We start from the raw sequence: 22,202 nt of genomic DNA, 5'->3' as shown, positions 1-22,202 counted from the left end.
AATGTTAAGTCGGAGTCCATGATCGAACCAAAATGCTTTATGGAAAAATATGGAAATCAGCTAGATAGGCTTGAGAACAGACCTTACCGGTAACTCTCTACGAAAAATTTGGAAAAGCTTGGTCAGCGACCTAGTGAACATCAACGGCCAAATGCCCAGTAGGGTGAAGGGATGTCTCAGGAAACTCTCAGGATAGAAGAAGACAATTTTTTCCTATCCTATGGATTCATCATATCTAAACACAGAAACATTTTCCTAATGCTATGTGAATTTCCCCCTCCTTTTTATTCCCTTTGGTGAAAGCTAGTTTTGTCAGCAGGAAGTAAGCTTATAAAATAGAATAGCTCCCAACAGTGAGCTATTGTTTTATGGGAGTCTTGTGTTGACTGGGCTACTACTATGAGAAAACGGAAAAGGATTCCACTTCTTTCTTGATCCTAACCTTGATGGCTGCTTCCCAGCAGTCAGACAAACAAGCTCTGGGTGACTGCTGAGGTCCCAGAGGGACCAATCACTGGAGGCAAGGCAAAGCTCTCTTCATTTCCACTTCTCTTATGCTTTAAGAAATGTACCTCAAAAGGCAGCATCTGAAACTGCCTTCAAATCTGCAGAGGAGGCTTGGCTGAGTCCCGTGCCTGGAATGCTGTCCGCACAGCCCATTTCAAAGCCCTGACGGTGCTAACCAGTTGCTAATAGCAACTCTTCTGGCATGAAATATTCTGATAACTGCTTCCATTTTCCACTTTCCTTTGTCATAGATAGATCCTCCTTAGGCATCAGCATCTGGTTTCTGTTAGACAGAAATACGCAAAGAGCACTTATCCTTGGAATTTAAATATTTGTGTTCTTTCTTGTTAGAAGGTGGGATTAGACAAAGAATAAGATGGACTCTTATCTGACCTCTGCAAAAGGATGAACAGAAGGCTGCCTATAATTGGCCAAGAACATGAGAATGGCAAAGGAGGCCAGAGATCGGTCTTTGTTTATCCTAAAGTCAGCCTCTTTAAGCATCCACAATATGGGGGCACTGGAATTGGCAGTCTCACAATTATTTATGAAGAATAGTTTCTAAATAGCTGGTGTACTGTTTTGGGCCAATGGCAAAAGAGCCCAGGGTGGAAAGACAAATAAGAATCAGTTCTGATCAAGTGGTCTGGGCTGGTTGGAGCGTTCCAAAGACTTCTGAGGCAGCATCCATGTTCTTTGGGAAAGTATACAGTGACACACTGGTTGCATCTGCCCAGGTTGCAGGGATGGCAGAGCATGTGCTACATATATGCCATCGTTGGCCCCACCTGAACTCAACAATGGCTAGTGGCACCCAAGAAGCAGAAAGCTGCTGCAGGAGGAGAAGGAAATATAACCTTGTTGCAATGCAGGAACATTCTACGGAATGGGAAAAGAGGATGAGAAAGAGCTGCCTTCAGGTCCCAAACTAGAAATACAAAGTTGCTTGTTCACTGGGCTGGCTTGAGGGTGGAAAGGAAGGACTAGAGAACAGAGGGTGAATGTGGAAAGAAGGTGTCAAACAACCAACACTAGCAATTCTTTCCCCTCAAACACACGAAAAGCAGGAAGCACAGCTCGGTTTCCCTTGCCTCATTCACCTTCACGCTTGGTAGAGATCTCAGAACTACATGACAGAAGGAAGGGTACCTCAATGCCACATTCAATGCCACCAGCTTGCTAAAAAACCTGTCCATAGTATCAAGGGTGGCATGTATGGCAGGGCCACTCAGGAAACTGCCAATGACTTCTCCTTCTTGGGAAAGAGCTGGTTCTGTTGCCACTAAATTGAGCATAAATAAGAAATGAACTGAACTCCAAAACTGTGGTTTTAACCAAAAGACAACAAGTCTCATGAGAGGAGAGGTAGAAGAAAAAAAAAAGCCAAACCCCAAGACATTAGAGAAGAGAGGAAGCTGGAAAAAGATTACTTTTCTAAGAATAGTCCACTGAAGATGAAATGATGATCTAAGAAGAGGTGAGTGCAGGCTCCGCTCACAGGCGAAATTTGGTCAAGAAGAGCTCACGGAAATGATGGAGAAATCAGGTAAGGACCCTACGCTCTTGCCTCAGAAAAGAATGCACTGACTTTTTGGGAATGGGAGTCTGAGATGTTACATGTAAGTTGTCACTCACAGGTGGAACTTCCAATACAGTGATACCTGCTCTCTCTAGGACATTCACTTGGAGGTTCCATCATCATCATGAGGATTTAGCTGTCCTCCATCGGCATTCTCTGTGAGGTGCCTGGCTGCATGCGGGCTGGGGAGGAGACAACTGCAGTGGTGGAATAGATGGAGGTGATCTTGCCTGTAGACAGTTTGACCCTTAGGCTTGTATCTTATTATATCAAAAGCTCTGACCAGTTCAGCTGCTGGATGGCCCTGGGCAGCTAGATCTGAAATTGCTTATTCCTCTGATCCCTTTGGGTACTAGTTATGTGGCACTTTCTAGGCCACCTCCTTGTCTCTGCTGATGGTGGCTAAAGCCTCATCGGGGAAATGTAAGAGGTACTTTGAAAAGGACCAAGTTAGAAAGCGACATTTACTGGGAGAATTTCTCTCAGTGGATTCCAGGCCACAGAGGACAGACATTATTTTCAGCTGTTTGCAAAGTTAAGTGATCTACTTTTTTCTCTCTTTTCTTTTTCCAAAATGCCTTTATTCTCATCAGTTAAGGAACTCAAATCTCCAAATTGGACTCACCCGATTTCTACCAGAAACCTGCCACCTTGGTAGCATGGTGTTGCACGTTATTTCTTAATCAGTTTGCCAAGCAGTTTACAAACTTACTATACAAACGTAATAGAGTTAATTCTCCGGAGGCTTGGATAATTAATGAAGCATTTAGATATGAAGATAGCATGCGGAAAACAGCCACAACCAACATTTGCATTGCTTTTTTAAAAAATCAGTGACAATGACAAATGTCATATTAATACCTGAAAAGCAAATTATTTTAATACATCCTGAATGGAGTGCCATTTCCACGTCCTTTACAGCCTTCCTTTCCCCAGACCCATTTGGGATGGTGTCTGAAGCGCTACTTTTCACATTCTCTCCATAAAAAAATACTAGAAAATATTAACTACTATACTGAAAAGAGACCACGCTTACCTCACCAGGGCAGATGGCCACTGAGATACACCGTGTACTACATCGACAGTACATCTCACTAAAGGTTGGTCCTCCGATGGATTATTTCAACGGCCACAATCCATTAGGGGGAGGAGGAGAATGGAAGAAAAAGCAAGCGCTTCATTTTTAACTGAAGCAAGGTAGGAAGTTTTATTTCACTATAAACAACACAACCGTTAAATGTCTTCTTTAAGCAAACTCACTTTTGAGCCCATTTTCTGTCTGACCAACAGTCCCCAAAGTTCCAAATGGAAATCCTCCTTTCAACAACATTTGTTTTTCAAGACCATTACACTGAAATCTCCTGAGCAGCCCAACTTTTCTGGGTAACCCAGATACTCTGGTTACGGAGTGTGTCAAACTGGATTCTTTCTCCAAGCACTGGGGGCTAATTCAAGGAGGTTTTCACCTCTCCTCTGCTTCACTTCCAGAAGTTCGTCTTTGCTCTGACTCTCCTTCATATTCTCCTTCAGTTTCTACCCCGGACCTGCTTTGTTTTCAAATGACCTTGTTCCTTCTCCATGTGTGACATACAATCTAGAACACACCATCACGACCAGAGCCCCTCAGAACCTTTCTGCCCCTAAATTCCTTATGCTTAAGTTCATTTGCAGCGAGGACAATCGGTTGTCAGGCTAAGGCAGCTGTTCCGTCTGCCTTGGTAAAGGAAAGCAGATAATACAATCCAGGAAACATGAGCACCAGAAAAGAATGCCACATTCAAAACAACGTCATGCTGACATCACACAACGGCACCACTCACAGTCACTTTTATTTTCCCCAAGGGATAGATCAATAGTAAGCAACTTCAATGTTCCCAGCGGGGATGGCATTTCTCACAGCACTTTACTGACACTGGTTGGTTTCTCTAATTGGCAAAGTTACGTTTGCAATTAAAAAAAAGTTACTATCACTTTGTAGAGAATAGATTCTACTGAGGGTAGGAGTGGACTTGAGGACAGCTCCCGAAGATGGAATGGAGCATAAAATGCTTTGGGTATAATAGTTAATTTTTTTTTCAGCCACAAAAAGCCAAATTGAATAAACTCCTTTGAAAAAGGTCTCACTGACATGTAACAAATTTGTATAGAAAAAAGAAAAAAAAAAAAGGTGATCCTGGACCACCTTCGAATACTACTCAAAGACAACGCTGGATGCGCATGCAAGTCTCCACTGAGTCCTACGATATAGAAATTCCTTTGATATTACAAAATACAAAAATATTTTATCAGAACTCTCATTTACATAGCATTTACAATGGACATGTAAATAACTTAGTGTTGGGTCCTGGCTAATAAACAAATTACTTACTGGAAAAAGGGTCCTAAAAGTAAGAGAACCAGAGAGGATATAAGCAAGCGGGAAACAATTTGCCATCTTGCGAGTGGTAACTCAGCACAGGCTGACAGCAAGGAGGTGACCCATCCAGGCTGCCCTAGAGTCTATCGTGTTTCCAAAGTGAAATGTGCAAATAATATTCAACATGCCAAGAACTGTGACTAGCTATTGAGTCAATCTGTAACCTTGCCTCCATCGACTGAGAGCACTTCCCTCTTCTCCAGTAACCACCCCCAAAAGCGCTTTAACATCTAAAACAGTGCAAGTGTTCTGAATCTACATTCTTAGCTCCCATCTTCCCCCATCCCCCGACCCCAATCAGATTAAGAAATGATACAGTTTTTGCTCTTTTGTCTCTTCCTGCTGTGCAACTGTCCCCTGCCACCTAACGTGGAAGACTTGGGGAGGCCGTAAGAGCTGTATTTGTGTAGCAGCTCATCGCTAGTGACATATCGCAGGCGGGCAGGCTGAGGGATTGGTTCTCCTAGGAAATAGCCCTCGTTGTCAGACTCAGAGGAGGAGGAGCAGGTGGAACACCAATCATACTCGGTGAAGTAGGGTCCCCATCGCTCCCCAAAGGCATTCTGCAAAGCCAAGTCCGACACAGTCCTCGGGCACTGGCCGTACAGGTCCCTCCGGGACCCCTGGCCAAGGCTCTCCTGGAAGCTCCGCTGGCGCATGAATTGGTCATAGTCCTCCCTGGCTCTTAGTGGGGGCCTTTCTTTTAACCGAGACATGGCCTCGCGTTCGCTGGCCAGGTGAAGGGCGTTGTCCGAGCGAGAACGTCGGGAACGCCTGGACCGGTGAGGTCGGAAGCGGCGGTTGTCGTCGCGCGAAGTAGCTCTTCTCCGCGTGCGTTCGCTCATGGGCTGGATCCTCACACCCTCCTGCCCTGGCAGCTTGCTGCCCGCTATCCCCCCGTCAAAATCAAAGCTCTGATGCATCCTTCCGTGGGACTGCAGGTCTCTGTACCCAATGGGGTTGCCGAGCTGGTGGAGGTTCCCCTCCATCTCCTGGTACTGCTGGGCAGAGAGCAGGCTGCGAACTGACTCTGCGCTCCGGAACTGCATGGACGAGTTAAGCGTGCCCATGTTGCTCAGCTTCTCAGAGACATTCATTCCAGAGTCTTTGCTGAGGTCAGGCATGGAAAACCGGGAGAGATGCTCCTGGCGCTTGGCGCCACAATCGGCAGAGAGGCCTGGGGGAGAGAGAGGAGAGGACCGTGGAGGTTAACACAAATGTGTGGCATTGGGGGTCACTGCTGGTCATCTGAACTGTCATTTATCCAGGGTCACTGCATGAGGTTGTGCAGTTGTGTGCACAAAGGCTCTCTCAGCAAGTGTGTGGGAGGGCTCTCCCCACCCCACAGTGGGCAGTGTCCACCTAGACAGGGCACCTGGTTAAATGCATACACAGAGATGCATTTTACTAGTTAATTTTTTCAAAGGCTCATTGAAATTACTAACAGCCCACGGTGTATCTTACACGTGACCTTTCCTCTGTTTAGAATTTCGCTTTACCAAGTGCTTCAGTTACCTCTGATTCTAATGAGGCCCTGTAAGTATGGAGGACAGATATTTTGCGTAAGGAAACTTTAAGCTATAGAGGCTGGGCCATACCCAAGCATTTCCCAGCAACACTGAGCCTAGAAGCTAGTCCCATTTTACTGGGCTAGTTCACTTCTCTGTTAGCTTCCAGCAATTTCCTGCTCTGCCTGCTGTCCCTAAGCCCCCTATCTCAAATGTGTGACCCTAAGTGACTCCCGGGGTATATACAGGATATTTACCTCTCAGGCTGTTTAGTAAATGACTGCTCTAGGGTTCTCAATGGGCCCCTAACAGCCAGATGCTGTGATTGGGACCCTGGGGCATCCTCCTTCCCCTGGGGAGGCACTTTGTAAACAAAGCAGTGACTCGAATGTTAACAGCGAGTGCCCCAGCAATGGGTCTGCATTCCCTAAGTGCTGGCATCACTGAGAATGAAAACCATTTTGAGGACAGTGGGGGATTCTTGACTTCAGTAACTTCCATTTTGCTCATCTTAAAGCAGCACTCTCCAAAGAGAAGCCTAAGAATGGACCAGGTGGTAAAATCGCAGCCTTTTCCACTCATCATCCACTGAAAAGATCAGCGATTTTGCCATTTCTGGTCACAGACAACATATCTTTGGGTTGCAATGGCCCATTATGCCCCCTGCCACTGACTATTCCTCCCCACCTACTGAGGCCAGCGACTTCTCCTCCCTTGACAAAACTAAAGCAGTGTTATGAGCACTTTGGAAAACTGATGCTTCACAATATCTACTAAAGCTAATATACATATATACAAATTATGAACAAAGCCGATTTGACTATCTGTGTCCACTGTTTGTGGACTTATGTACTCATTACTGTTGGGTAGAGAACCAGAATGGAGAGTCTATAACCTTCCATCACTACTCTTGGTTATATACCCAACAAAAGTCAGTTTATAGGTCCAAAAAAAGTACAAGGGTATTTAGAGAATCTTTCTTTATAGCAGCACAGAACTAGAAACAACTCAAATGTCAACCAACAGGAAAAAGGGTAAATAAATTTGTGGTATTTTCTACCATTCCCCATTAAAAGGAACTAGGATGCTTTGGAGAAATGACTGATTCCAGGACAGGAGAGGGGAAGGTAAAAGATGAGCCTGGAACATCTTGTGATGCCAAAAAATAAGGAAGTGTTAGAAATGAAAAATGATGGGAGTTTGCCAGAAGAACACAGAGCCCAACTTGAAGGGGCTCCCACAAGCCAAATCTGAGCAATTTAAGCATTAAAATATTTAAAACAGTAATGACTCATAAACCATTGGATAAAACAGGAATTCATGAGTCCATACTGATAACAGACAAAAACATCAGTAAATAAATGGGGGAAAAGACTGGGCTCTTGTATTCAGCAGAATGAGTGCATACAGAAGGAGTGCTGGGTTTGGAAGATCATCATTTTGTCACCATCATAGGTAAAGATTGGTTCATGCAAGGGTCAAAGTATGCTAAAGTAAGGGGGTGAAATTTGATGGGGGACAGGATATTTGTGTGGTGTTAAATGTTTCCCCACATATTGCTTATTAGCTGTAAGGGAAAATTTAGTAACTATACAGTGGAGGAATCAGACAACACTCTGACCAGGAGATCAAACTTAACATCACTGATGAGGTGCAACTGGACATCATGTGCCTCTAGATAAGATGTTCTAAGAAGGATGCACCATCGCTTAGCAGTCTTCCAGCCAAGAGTACGTATCTTAAATGCATTCAGGAGGAAAGATTAGACAAACCCCAAAACGAGGAATGTTCTATTAAGATAAAAAGGGGCTGTATTCTTAAAAAACAAATCAGTATCATAAAAGACAAAAAAAAGAAAAGCTGAGGGAATGTTCTAGACTGAAAGATACCAAGGAAACACGGCAACTATATACAATACGTGGTCCTGGACTGGAACCCGCTCTGTAGGGAAAATAACGGCTATAGAAGATAACTGTTGATCAATGACAAAAACTGGGACATGGGCAATAGATAAAAGTGTTACACTAAATTTACTGTAGTTAATTGATAATTATGATAAAGTTGGAGAAAATCCTTATTCTTGGGAAATATACAGGGAAGTATGTGGTGATAAATAGACAAGATGGATGCAACTTGCTCTCATATGGTTCAGACATAAATCGCGTGTGTGTGTATATTTGTGAATAAGAGAGAGCAAATGACAAAGCAAATGGGGTAAAATGTTGACAATAGGTGAGACTCCATGAAGAGTACATTATGAATGCTGTTTGTTCCATTTTCGCAACTTTTCAGTAAGTTTGAAATTATTTTATTATTATTTATTATTGAAAAAAGTTTCTTAAAATTGTGGTATATGTATATGATGCAATGGTTTTCAATTCTAGGGGAAACTATGGGGGGTATGTGTGTATGTGTGCATGTGCATCATACTATTAGCATCTAGTAAGGGAGGCCAGAGACGCTGCTAAACATCCTACAATGCACAGGACAGCCCCACAACAAAGAAGCATCCAGCCCCAAACATTAATAATGCTACAGTTGCGAACTCATGATATAATGGAATACTACACATCAATGAGAATGAGTAACTACGCCCAACAACACGGACGAATCTCACAGAAAATGCTGAGAGACACAAGAGAATATGTGCTGTATGATTCCATTTCTACGAAGTTCAAGAACAGGCTAAGGTCAGGAGAGTGGAAGGGGGCATAAGGGAAACCCCTAGGGTGCTGGAAATGGTCTCTCTCGAGATCTGGGTGCTAGTTATAAAAGGATACAGCTATGTAAAAGTTCCTGGAGGTGTAGTTTTAGTATTTGCTTTCCCTTATGTAAGTTACACTTCAATAAAACGGTGTAAAAATAAAGCAATGTTCTTATTAAAGAGCCAAATTTAAATGTTGGATATGCCTAGGGAGAAATGATTCTGCCAAACATCATACTTTCCAGTCATATTTTTTTAAATTTCATATTTTAAAAATTAATAAAAACAACAAACAATTGCAGGGCAGAAGGAGTTGAGTCCTCCAACCCGTGCTCTCTCCGCTACTGCCCTCCAACGTACACATCATAAAAGCTGATTTACAACAACCTAATCACTTCCAGAGCCTCCCCAATCCGCAGGCGCAGAGGAGAGGAGGGCAACCTAAGATGATGAATGAGGAGTGTGAGCAGAGGAACTCTAGTAAGGAAGGAAAAAAATCTTCAAAAATCATGTGTAGAAACAAAAGCATTACATCTAGGCGGGCGCGAGGATCTCTCCCGGGCTTTCTACTCATGCCCTCGATGGAATTAGGGTCAGCATAAATAATCTAGCAAATACTGTAAATTCCCAGACACAAGGTCTGAACCTGTCCTTTATAAGCCCACAAGTCAGGCATTTCTGAGAACGTTCTGCGTGGAAACAGTTCCTATTTCAACGAGGAGGTAAACATGAAGACGGGCAGCTTCAGTCCTGCTGGGAGGTGATCTTGCTTTCTCACACTATTGTGCTTCCGCATCCTGGGGAATTTCAGGATACTCTTAACCACCCTCTGCGAAAAACAAAGTGCTCTGGCAGGAACAGGAGGGCCTGTGGCTCAAGTCCAGGGTCTATGATCGGTTTTACCAAAGCATCAGCTCTTCCCCAGGGGATGTGTGGGTGGGACTGGAAATGCTACCTGCTCACTCTAGACAGGAGAAATGTTTATCTTCTTACTTACTAACTCAGACTTTTCTCCAGGGTCTTCTTGCATGCAGGGCATGAACAGAATGGCCAATGTTGCCCACAGATGAGTCATAATTATGCACTTGCCTCCAAACAGGGTGGCTCTGTGGTTAATTTCATTATTGGCAAAATCCAGAGTCCTTGTGCAGACCTCAAGGCCCTCTGGTCGCTCCAAAAACATCAGCTAAATGGTCCTCCTAGTTTGCTCTGCTTCAGCTGCTTACATTCTTCCTCCTCCACAACACAGCAGCCAGCCTGTTCCAGCCCCCTTTGGAAAACTTTCTCCTTTGCACTGCTGACTTCTTTCTATCTTTAAGACCCTCACATAAATGTCACTTCTTCAGTGATGCCTGCCCTGATTGCTCTTTCCAAAGTAGCAAAATGTCCCTCCACCAACCAGTCACTTTGTAGCCTTGACTTCTAAGGTTTCCAGACTTATTTTCTTAAGTTCATATGTAAGTTTGTAGCTGAACAGATGTCCTGTGGGAGCAATGGTCTTGTGCTTCTGTCCACTGCAGTCTCCCAGAACTAATACTGCCTCGTTGGTACTCACTAAATATTTGTGGAATTAAGGTGAATGAATCCTCACACTGCCCACAGCTAGGAAAAAGCAACCACCCTCTGACCTGGCGTGGACCATGACTTAAAGGACAACTGACTAATTCTGATGGGTGGGATGCCAACCATCAGGAACAGAAATACCACGGTCACATCTGTCAATCTCACTGTCTCTGGTCTTTCATTATAAGGCCCACCATGCGGGGCTTCTCCAACTTTAAAGTTGAAGACTGCAAGGCTTATAATTAGCTCCTCGATCTGCAAAAAATGTTTTGCTTTATTAATCGCAGCTCTGGAGATCCGTTTAAATTAGCAGCTTCCATGTCCCCAAGATGGAACTGTACTATCCCAGCTCAGACCTCAACTTGAGAACCTCTCCCTCCCTCTCCAACCAGGAGCAGAACTGGAGAGCCACTTCCTGACTTGGGGCAATTTTTGAACCTCTTGAGATGCATCTGTAAAACGGGCGTATCAACATTATCTGAATTCAAAAGCTGTAGTGATGATTTGATGAGGAACAATGTAAACATTTTCCTTTTTAATTAAAAAATGTACTTTTCCTGTGTGCTAGCCTCTATCAGGAGCTGGTATTCCATATGCTGGAAGAAAGTAAGCAAGGCCTAAAAGTGCCCAGTGAAAGAACACACACCCCAAGAATTTCACACCCAGCCAACAGTAAAAGCAAGTAAATACTTGGTGAATGTATGATTACATGAATGAATGAATCCAAGAAACAAAGCCCACACAGGGCCAGCCACACAGCGATGTTCACTGTGAAAATAATTTGTGCTTCTGAAGCGCAGCTGGGGATTACTTCTCTACACAGATGAATTCAACACTTCACTCCATTTGTCTGGGCAGCATGAGACTCAGTGTCAAAACACTGCAAATCGGAGGGCCAGCGCCATGGCCCAGTAGTTAAGTTCACGTGCTCTGCTTTGGCGGTCTGGGGTTTGCTGGTTTGGATCCTGGGTGCAGACCTACACACTGCTTATCAGGCCATGCTGTGGTGGTGTCCCCCACAGCAGAGCCAGAAGGACCTAAAACTAGGATATACAACTATGTACTGGGGCTTTGGGGAGGGGAAAAAAAAAAAAGAAGAAGATTGGCAACAGATGTTAGCTCAGGACTAATCTCTCCTCACCAAAAATCAAAACAAAACAAAAAACCCACTGCAAATCAATATAGTCCAACCAATTAGGGCTCCAAATGTCACTCTGCTCTCTTGCAATCAATGTGCTTTTCTTTTCTTGGTGCCCAAGCCACACTGTGCATGCAGGAGCACGGGTGTGGTGGTGGAGGTGGACACTGCAAACTCAGTTCTCCAGAGAGCTCTGGCTGAAGCCTGACCCCACAGTTGACACTGGCATTATCAACGCCCCAACACATTCTGGAGAACCTGGCAGAAGACCCCCACCCGAGAGCACGAGACATAGGTGCCGGGTCGTTTTCCTCTCCAGTGGAACTCTGTCTTATTAAAAGACAGAGAGGGTTGTTTTCTCTCCAAATCATGCAGACTTTGGGAGAGGTGCTAGATGGTGCCTCTGGAGTTAAAGGCCTTGATTTATCCTTATTCCAGGGGTCGGTGTGGCCAGGAGCTACACAAATGTCCACAAACCACAGGGGTGCAGGTCTCCCTCAGGACCTGTAGGCCTTGCCCGAACAAGGAGAGGTCACTATGGAAATTAGCCTGCGGTTCTCTGTGGTTAAACTGTCAACATGAAGGTCCAGCCAGGGTGCCTGAAGCAACACCAGCATTTGTCTGAGAGATGGCCCCCCACTGCAAATAGGAGATCTCGCAGAAGCCAGTGACGGCGGGAAAAATCAACACCTTCAAAGAATGCTCTGGGTCTGATGGAAGAGAAAGGCAATCTTTGCTGTGCTCCCCATCCCCCCATTTATTCTGAGAGCAGAAGGTATGTGTTCAAGTCCACAGAGAAGAAAATGCAGACTTCAATGTAATGGCAGCCCTTTTGGTACATCTTTCTGTTCCTTATTTATTGCCCTCTCTAGTCCTATTCCTCCTCACCAAAAAAAAAAAAATGGCATAGGAAGACAGAGAGTTGTGTTTCTGCCAACTTAAAAGATGCATTATTCACATTTCACATTTCTGTGCAGTAAAGGCAATAATATCTCCTCACCTTTGCCCTCTAGACAGCTACAACTCATACTGACGATTTAGCTCCCTTTCAGTAAGGTTTTCCCTATATGACTTTTTTTTTTCCTGAAGTAGAGATATGAATAGGAATTGTTTAGAATAGGGGTTTGCAAACTACAGCCCGTAGGCCACATCCAGCTCACTGCTTGTTTTGTAAATAAAGTTTTATTGGAACACAACTACATCTATTCATTTGCGTATTTTCTATGGCTGCTTTCCTGCTACAATGGCAGGAATAGTTATGACAGAGACTGTATGACGTGCAAAGCCTCAAATATTTACATCTGGCCCTTTCTAGAAATAGTTTGTTAACCTCTGGTTTAGAACACAAATATGCTGTCTGTGAAGCTGTATCAAGCCTGAGCATCCTCAAAGTCATGGGCTCTCCATCATCTAAGTGTCTCGGACCACGCAAAAAATGTCTTTGAGATACAAGTTGATTTAAGTGTGTGGGGGTAGTTTGATCACATCTCTTGGGATCCTTTTTCCAACTAAGTCGATTGATTTCATCAACACCCGGAACTTCAAACTGGCAACAGCTGGGGAAAAGCTGTCATCTGGGCAGTGGAGTTTAAACACCATCACATGTTCCTTGGTGACAGGGCATGGAATGGTTCGAACAGAGTATGACAGGGAAGGCTGGGGGGTAGGGATGGAAAGAGACGGAGAGGGAGAAGCAAAGGAAGGGAGGACACACTCAAAATGTCTTGCTCCTCAAAGCGTGACTTATGGACAGCTGCAGTGGCATCCTGACCAGACTTGCAGAATAAGAATCTGCTTTTGCACAAGAGCCTCTGGCGATTCAAGTGCCCTTGACTGAGGGTTCGAGGAACACTGTGCCGGAGTTGTGACAGACCTTCAAAAACAATATTCTTTGCAACGAAAGGTGCTCCTACTCCAGGAAACTCCAGACTCTGAGAGACACTAATTCAAGGTTTCTCAACCTTGGTACTAGTGGCATCTTGGGCAGGGTAATACTTTGTTGCGGGCGGATGACCCGTGCATTGTAGGATGTTTTGCAACATCCCTAGCCTCTACCCACTAGATACCAGTAGGGCCCCTTCCAGTTGTGACAATTCAGAATGTCTCTAAATATTGCCAAATGCCCCATGGGGAGCAAAATTGCCTTGATTGAGAACCACTGCTCAAAGAGATGCAATCCTGGAGCTACTGCTGAGCACAGGCTGCAGAGAACTCTGTTCCTGACCCCCAGGAGCAGCACTGGGTTAAGCCTGCCTCACCCAATACTGCAACAGAGCCAGACACCACACAGGGTGGATGCCCTCTCACAGAGAAGGACTAACGTGTTCCACTAGGTTGGGTGTGGTATGTCTCCAAAAGTGGGGAGCTGCAAAGTTGTCTTCTCTCTAAACTCCTCTCAACAAACCCACTCTTGACAGCCTGTCCTCCCCTCGGTGGGTTTCCAGAGTTCCCCGTGATTAAGGCCTTCAGTGCTTTATTTCCCTCTCCCATTCGAAGCTTTTGAAATCTCAAGTCCCCAGTGTATCTTCCTTACTTCCTTACTCTGGTGACCAGTCTTCTAGTGGGTCCCAAGTGAGCAGCAGGTTGTGAGTATTTACAGCCACACGTCTGCCATCTGCTCCTGTGGTACTGGGAAAAGTGCTGGCAGATGCATGAAGCGACTGCCTTTAGTCAGCTGCTGCCCAGGACAGGGAGGCCGAGGCTGGAGAGGGGTGGGGAGTGTGCGCACCTCTGACGTGACAGCCCCACTCTGGCCCCCAGGACCTCCCCCTCAGGAAAGGGCCATTTCCCCATCTCTGACCACCCCGTGAGACTGGCCCAGACTGAAGAACAGCTTCTTTACAACCAGCTGATTCCAACGAAGGGAATGACTGATTCTGGGTTCCCCAACAACAGAAGCTTTGTTTTTTATAGCAGCATTCATTTTAGGGACTTGCCTTTGAACCAGTGTGGCTGGGAAGTGACAAGCGTTACCACAGGACAAAAATCGCTTCGCTTACAGGCCCGGTACAGTTACAAGGACAAGCCTGATCAAGATCAAAACTCGGGATCCGACTGGAGGTCCTGACCTTCTATTGGCTGACTGGCTCGTTAACTTCCTGATAAAGTTACCCCAATAAAGATGGACGTGTAAAACGTAGTGAAGGGGGAAACCAGGAAGCGACATTTTTAGAAACATGTGGGGTCAATTTTAACTACTACTCGGCTCCACGGGGGATTGTGGCTGTGTCACCACAAAGCCTGTTGCTAATTGAAAGGATGCGCAAAAAATTTAAACCAGTTGAAGACTGTTTGCCAGGGTCTACTCTCGGCTCACACTGACCCCATGCTGCTTTCCAGAATCCATTAGGCCAAGTCAACAAGCAGACCACACTGGAGCATTTGCTCAGGAAACACTTGACTACACGGGGCACAAGCTAAACGGCTCCCCAGCGGGAGAGAGTGGGCAACCTGGGACCCAGAGACCCGGAGACCCATTTGGTTTCTTCAAAGACTTTTGGGGAAACCCAGCCATTGCCACGCACCATGTGCACAACCGGAACAAGGCCCTTTCAGGTAACAGCTCACAAGGAGATCACGTCGTACAGGGAAAACAGATTACTGAGTCATCATAGCAATACAGCCATTACAGGTAGTAATCAGGAGGCAGGAAAGAAACGCAATGCTATGACAGAATAAAAGACTGGCTCTACCTAGACAGTGTGGGCAAAGAACCCTGTGTTGGTGATAATTAGAGTGAGATGTAGAGGATGCGAAGGAGCCAGCCAACAGTGGGGGAAAGCATTCTAGGCAGAGGGAAACAGAACATTTTGTACCAGAGAAATGCCCACGTGCTCTAAGAAGTGACAGCAGGGCAGTGAGAATGGAGCATGGTGAGGAAGGAGGACAGTGGCAGGGACGAGGCCAGGGAGGTGAACAGGAGCCCGAGGAGCTTCTTCCAGGCCACTTTGGGTTTGAGAGTGTGCTTCCGCGCTTGCAGGCAGGATTGATGAAGTGCCTGAGAGCCAGCACAGGCGTGGTGCGGCCCTGGCTCTGGATTCACCCTCCAGCTCCGTCTCTTAGAGCTGTGCCTCCTCAGGTAAGACCTGGATTGCTTTGTGTCTCAGTTCCCTCAACTGCAAAATGGGAACAGTGGTAGAACATACCTCATTAGGGTGAAGGTGAGTACAGCTGTCCTCTCTTATCCACGGGGGACATTTCCAAGACCCCCAGTGGATGCCTGAAACCATGGGTAGTACCGAACCCTGTATATACTATGTTTTTTCCTATACATAATACTTATGATAAAGTTTAATTTATAAATTAGGCATAGTAAGAGATTACCAACAATAACTTCTCATTGGCATATCCAAATCGCCAGCATCACTACTCTTGCACTTTGGGGCCATTATTAAGTAAAATAAGGGGTACTTGAACAAGCACTGCGATACCATGACAGTCGAACTGACAACCAAGATGGCCGCTAAGTGACCAATGGGTGGGTGGCGGACACAGTGTGGATACCTGGACAGAGGGATGATTCATGCCCCGGGTAGGACTGTGAGAGATTTCATCACACTACTCAGAGCAGCGTGCAATTTCAAACTTATGAATTGTTTATTTCTGGAATTTTCCATTTAATATTTTTGGGCTGCAGTTGACTAAGTGAAACCGTGGGTAATGGGGGGACTACTGTATTAAGTGGTTAATACACGGAGTACTTAGAACAGTGCTGGTGCAGTGATATCACACAGAATATTCTCATTGTCTTTCACCCCATATTTCTCACTTTTAAAGCATTTTTCCACATGTTGTCATATATGACATTGCTAGGTGTTGTTATGCAGCTTTTTCAAGTGGGTAATAGAGAGTCGGAATAATCTGCCCAAGGTTATACAGCAGCTACTTCAGAACACTTCTCCTACTTTCTGCATTTTTTTTTCCTGAGGAAGATTAGCCCTGAGCTAACATCTGCTGCCAATCTTCCTCTTTTTGCTGAGGAAGACTGGCCCTGAGCTAACATCCGTGCCCATCTTCTTATACTTTATATGTGGGACGCCTGCTACAGCATGGCTTGCCAAGCAGTGCATAGGTCCACATCCGGGATCTGAACCAGTGAACCCAGGGCTTCTGAAGCAGAATGTGTGAACTTAACCACTGTGCCACTGGGCTGGCCCCTACCCTGCATTTTTGTGAGTAGAAAGAGTTAAAGGAATATGGCAGTAGTGCTATTGGTCAGAGATTTGAGGGACAGGAGGCAAAGAGAGAAGGAAAGATCCATCTACACATCTGACCTTTGAACCAGCAGCAGCAACTCAAAAAATCCTTTTCATTAATGGATAGTTTTCTATCGTATAAACATGAATTACTGCTGCGCACAAGAGCAAGAATGAATCTCACAAATATAATACAGTGAAAGATGCCACACTCAAAAGACTACAGACAGTATAATTCCATTTATATAAAATTAAAAACCATCCCAAACTAATCAAGCTGTTAGCAGTTAGGACCAGTGCTTACTTTGGAGAGGCGGGAAGGCAGGGAGTGGCAGGTGGCATACGGGAGATTTTGGGGCACTGGTCATGGTCTATTGCTGGACCTGAGAAGTGCTGCCATGAGTGTAATAACTCATTGAGCTCAACTTACAATTTATGCACGTTTCTGTTTGTTACACATCTATAAAATGTTTATTAAAAATTACCAGCAAGAGAGGCAAGAATGTACTCATGACAATTGAAAAGGGGCGTATGCATAACTCCTCCCCTCCATCAATAGCATGTCTCGTACACTGGACTTGTATGGCTAGTACACATGGGTCAAACTGGCAGCTAACATGCTAGGCTATGTTTGGTCTGAAGGGTTGAGTTTCCTTCTTTTTTAATTGGAATGTACGGGGAGCTTCACCATCTATGGTCTTATCCTTGGGTGAATTTATACATTTCTCATACCTGCCTGTCCACCACCTTCTCCTCTCCCTTAGGCATATGCATTTCCCAATAGTGTCAGCCAGCTTGATAAGGGAGGGTAGAAGTTTGGTTTATGGATTTAAAAGGCAGTATATGATGTACTCTTTTAAGCTTGGGATCTTTGTTTCTCAAGATCCCATATACCCATAGCTAGGGATTGACAAAGTGCCACTCTTGGCATAAAAGTTCATGACATCATGTATGAAGAGCCAATGACTGGACAGAGAGAACAAAGGGTACAATGAAGGACAGGTAGATGGAGTGGCTTTTAAATGGATGGGTGGATGGTATGAAGGATTGATGAAAGGGTGAGGATGGAAAATCGTAGGGATGGATGAATTAATCAATGAATGGACGCAAAACTGATGCATGTGTAGAAGACGAGAGATGGATTTGGGCCCCTAAACAATCAACGTCTTACAAAATATAAGCTACAGAATAAAGTTCTTAGGTAAGAATTAAGTTATCAAATAATCATTACTGCTTCTATTATTAATTTTCATTTATAACTTTTCACTGGTGCCCTCCAGCTCTGGAGAGGAAGGCAGTGGGACCTGCAGAAGAGGAAATGAAAACAGAAAAAAGGCTAAGTAACTTCCCCAAGGTTGTGGACGATGATGGGAGTCAGTGATGGAGGCAGAGATTGAATTAGGTCTCCAGACTTTCTAAGGCAGTTCCTTCTCAAATTTTAGCAGGCATGCAAATCACCAGGAATCTTCTTAAAACGAAGATTTGAAATTTACTACATTGGGGATTGGGCCCAAGACTCTGAATTTCTAACAAGCTCCAAGGAGATGCTGATGTTATTGGTCCATAGATAGAGTGGCAAAGGTCTGGGGTGCCTTCCTTTATCTCATGAATTTGGAAGGAAAGCTTGGTTTTCCTTGTTTCTCATAACACAACCAGGAATGTGTGTATCACAGAGACCAACTAGGGGGCTATATCTGAGGATATAATGCCCCCAGATCTCTGGCCAGGGAACCAGAGAACTCTTAGAAAGAGGGAGAGAAAGCATGGTCTTGCTCTATTCTGTTCCCTCCTTCTCTTATCCACACAAGTGAAGCTGCCACCAACCTATTACCCTATTTCTGACAAGAGACCCAGCAAAGCCAGGACTGAGTTCTTGGAAAGCATAAAGACATTGAACCTGGCCATGGAAACTTCCTTTCCTGCTCTCGATCTCCAATTCCCGTCTCAGCCAGGCTGTGCCCTTCATCCAGCCTCCTAAGGCAACCTGGGCTTGGCCAGGCTCACCTTCTGCACAGATGGACTCAGCAGTGATAACCTGGGGGGAATCTGAGAATCCAGAGTCCTCCAAGGGCCTCAAATCTCTCTCTCCTCCCATCTTGCCAACCCCACGTGGATCCAGCCTGAGGGTTAGGGAAGCTTTTCCAAAGTATCCTCTCTCGGTTTTGCGAAAAAGACTGTGTAGGCAAATAAATTTGGCAATTTTTGAAGGACTTTTCAAAAGCTTTAACTGGCTTAAGCGCAGTAGGAATTTTTAGAAAGAAGACAGAAAATGCACCGTTTTCCATACTTTGACAACAGATCCCCTGCCCCGCCTGGCTCCAACTTTGATTCAAAAGGACACATTTTGGGAAATACTGGCTTAACAACATCGATCCCTATTAAAATCCAAACATATCTGCTTACAGTTTCTATCCTGGCACCGTTAACAGTGCCGCGTCCAGCAAAACTGGAGCCTAAGGCAAAAGGAAACAAAAATCAGTAAAACTGACCTATCCTTATTTACAAACTTTATATTTTGTTAATTATGAATTTTTGCATGAATTTCTATTCTTAAAATACTGCATTGAAATACTGCTCATCTTGATTACTGAGTTTTTGGCATCCCTTTCAATTATGTACCCATGGTGGGAGCCCCACTTGCCTCACCTGGGTCCTGGCTCTGCCAGACGGGCCACTCACCTTTCCCCTTAGTCAAGTCTTTTTCATTTATGAAATTCTATGGATTATATATTTAGTATAAACTATGTTTACTAGGGTAGTGGAAAAATCATTGGCCTCTAATTCAAGGGACCTGGAGTCCAGTCCCAACTCTGCTACAAAGTACCAGAAAGATCCTGAATAAACCACTTCTCCTCTCGGAGCCTCAGCTCCTCTTCTTTTCTGAACCTCCACCAGAGACCCTCCAAGCTTCTCCCAGGTGAGAGTCTGTGACGTTGTTTTGAGGTGGTTCAAAAGGGGTTTTTTGTTTGTTTGTTTCTATTGAGATATAATGGACATATTATATTAGTTTCAGGTGTACAACATAATGGTTCGATATTTGTATATGTTGCAAAATGATCACAATAAGTTAACATCCATCATCACACATAGTTACAAGTTTTTTTTCTTATGATGAGAACTTTTAATATCTACTCTCTTAGCAACTTCCAAATATAGAACACAGTATTTTTAACTATAGTCTCCATGCTGTACATTACATCCCCAGGACTGACTTATAATTGGCAGTTTCTACCTTTTAACCACCTTCATCCATTTCTGTGAATGAGAGTTCATGACTTGATTCTATGATCCAAGACAGATACCTTCCATTATCAGACCAGGATGGATTATTGTACAGGTACCATAGCAGAGCCTGAGCCACGAGGGAAGGGTGCCTGGGAGACGTAAGTTTTGACTACGGGCGTAAAAGGGAGAGAAAGGAGAGGTACTAGGGTGCTGCCAGAGAGGTCAGAAGTGAAAACACTTAGGAGGTCCTAGATAGTCAGGGAGCACTTAGGTGTGTCATTTGTTGACAGAAAGAAAAAGAGAGAAGGAGAAACCTAAACCCAAGAATAGTCTCTGTCATTTTTCCTTAGTTCAAACCTATTGCCAGGTCTCAAGCAGATCGCGTTGTACCTTCTAACTTGTGCTTTGCCCCCGGAACATCATAACCGAACGGCCAAGGCTCAGTTTCAACAGTGTGGTCCCGGCGCCAGGTATGTGTCAGAATCACTTGGGCGAGGCCTGTTTAAATGCAGTTTCCTGCTTCCTGTCCCAGACCTTATTGCATCAGACTTCTGAGAGTGAGGCTCAAGAATCTGCATTTTCAACAGCTCTCCAGTTGATTTTGATGCCTTTAAAAATAAAAAACCCACTGCTCTGAAGTCATATGAGTGACAATAAATAAACAGGTCCCCAGCACCAGCTCCCCTCATTTGCTGGAAGCGTTGGAATTCGGAGTCTGAAAAGCCGCCTGTTATGTAACTCTGCCTTGCCGGTGCCAAGCAAGGTGCAAGGCTTCTGTGACCCGCCAAGCCCCGGGCTGCTGTCAGAGGCAGGATTTCCACGACAATTTGTGTTACCTTTCCCGCCAGATCTTGGCTGAGGAAGACTGATGACTTAATTCCCCGGCCCCTGTCACTAAGTGTGGTCCCTGTGCCAACCCAGCCAGGGTGGATGGCAACTCAGCTCCCCTGGAAACTGTTCAGATGGCTGGCGCCCGAGAAACCCATCAGGATGCTGGAGACTGGTACAGAGGAAGGGATCTTTGCTTGGTCTGGCTCCAACTCTTGGACTATCAGAGCTGTTCTCTGCTCTCTGCACTTAGAACCCCCAAGATGTCAGAGCAGGTGGGTGACCACACTGGGCATGGTGTGCAGTCCCCATCCTCAAGCAGGATTCAGTCCTATGAAGTGCCCAGCTCAGAGCCCTAGTCTTTTGAGGGAAGTACACGTTTATACAAGCCATAGGAGGGCAATGCAGTAGTATCTACAGAAACTTGCAATGTGCATTTCCCCTGATCCAGAAATCCCAATTCTAGGAAATTATGCTATGGAAAAACTTGAAGAAGCACACAAATACAAGCAAAAAGATGTTCACTGAAATATAAATTGTAACAGTGAAAAGTGGAAAAAATCCTAGAGTCCAGCAATAGGAGACGTGTTAAAAGAACGATGGTCCAATCATACAATGAAATACTACACTTTCAGATGAGTCAGAGTGATATGCACCAAAGGGAAAGATCAACAGGGGGTATTGGTAAGTAAAAAAAAAAAAGCAAAATGGTATGAGGACTTTTCTGTTTGTGATGATGTATCTGTGAGTGTGGCCCAGAGACAAATACCAAAGGAGGAGTCACCTAATGGTGAAGAGATGGAAATTATTGGACAATGTCAATTTATATAGTACATGTTTCTGTAGTTTTGTAATTTTTTAAGAACTATTTTTGTTTGCAATTAGAGAAGACAATAACATTACCTGGAGAAAGTTGGGGGAGCCTACTCCTTTGCATCTTGGCCTACCTCCCAGGAGAATTAGATGTAAGATACTTTTTCTAGGGCTGAAATGGAGCCTGGGACAAAGATATTCAGCACAAAGTCTATCATTTCTGGGACACTGTGAGGCATGGCAAAGAAAAGAAATTCCTCCCCAAATCTTGTGCTAAGTTACTCAGAGTTGTTTTGCAACTGAAAATATCTGGAGCTCATAGGGGAGGCAGGAGAAACCAGGGCAGGTGGCTTCAGATCTCAAACCATCCCATCTCCACCCACACCTTTACCCCAGAGCTCTGAACCCAAACAAAGGACCTGCTGCCTCTGTAGCTGGTCTTAAGCATGAGCCACAGGACACTGACCTGTGCTCATTACTGAGAGAACAACACTGCATGGGGCGGTTTGCCGCAGCGGTTAAAGGCTCTGGACTCGGGCTGCCTCTCATTAGCCATGTGATCTTGGGCAAATCTCTTAAGCTCTCTAAGCCTCTGTTTTCTCATCTGTAAAATGGAGGCTCATTCGTTCAACAAATATTTCACGAGTGCCCACCACGTGTCGGATTTATCAAGTACCTACTATGTGTCAGAGAGTGCTCCAGCTGCTGGGGCAAGAAGCAGCAAAA

The 22,202-nt window shown here is 44.8% G+C and overlaps 1 protein-coding gene across 10 annotated transcripts in view; it reads right to left on the bottom strand.

The window, feature by feature from the left end:
• Positions 1–4,053: 4,053 nt before the first annotated feature.
• The window catches only part of PRICKLE2 (prickle planar cell polarity protein 2), a 305,604-nt gene continuing 287,455 nt past the window's right edge, over positions 4,054–22,202 (bottom strand). For all 10 annotated transcript variants that reach the window (XM_044754525.2, XM_014859291.3, XM_070492429.1 and 7 more), the window contains one exon: positions 4,054–5,679. In XM_044754525.2, the coding sequence (XP_044610460.2) occupies positions 4,805–5,679 (875 nt within the window). In that variant the 3' untranslated portion in view covers positions 4,054–4,804. The remainder of the gene's footprint in view (positions 5,680–22,202) is intronic.

The sequence above is a fragment of the Equus asinus genome, chromosome 21 (genome assembly GCF_041296235.1).
Source record: "Equus asinus isolate D_3611 breed Donkey chromosome 21, EquAss-T2T_v2, whole genome shotgun sequence".
Taxonomy (NCBI): Eukaryota; Metazoa; Chordata; class Mammalia; order Perissodactyla; family Equidae; genus Equus; species Equus asinus.
This window is presented reverse-complemented; position numbering and strand designations above follow the sequence as displayed.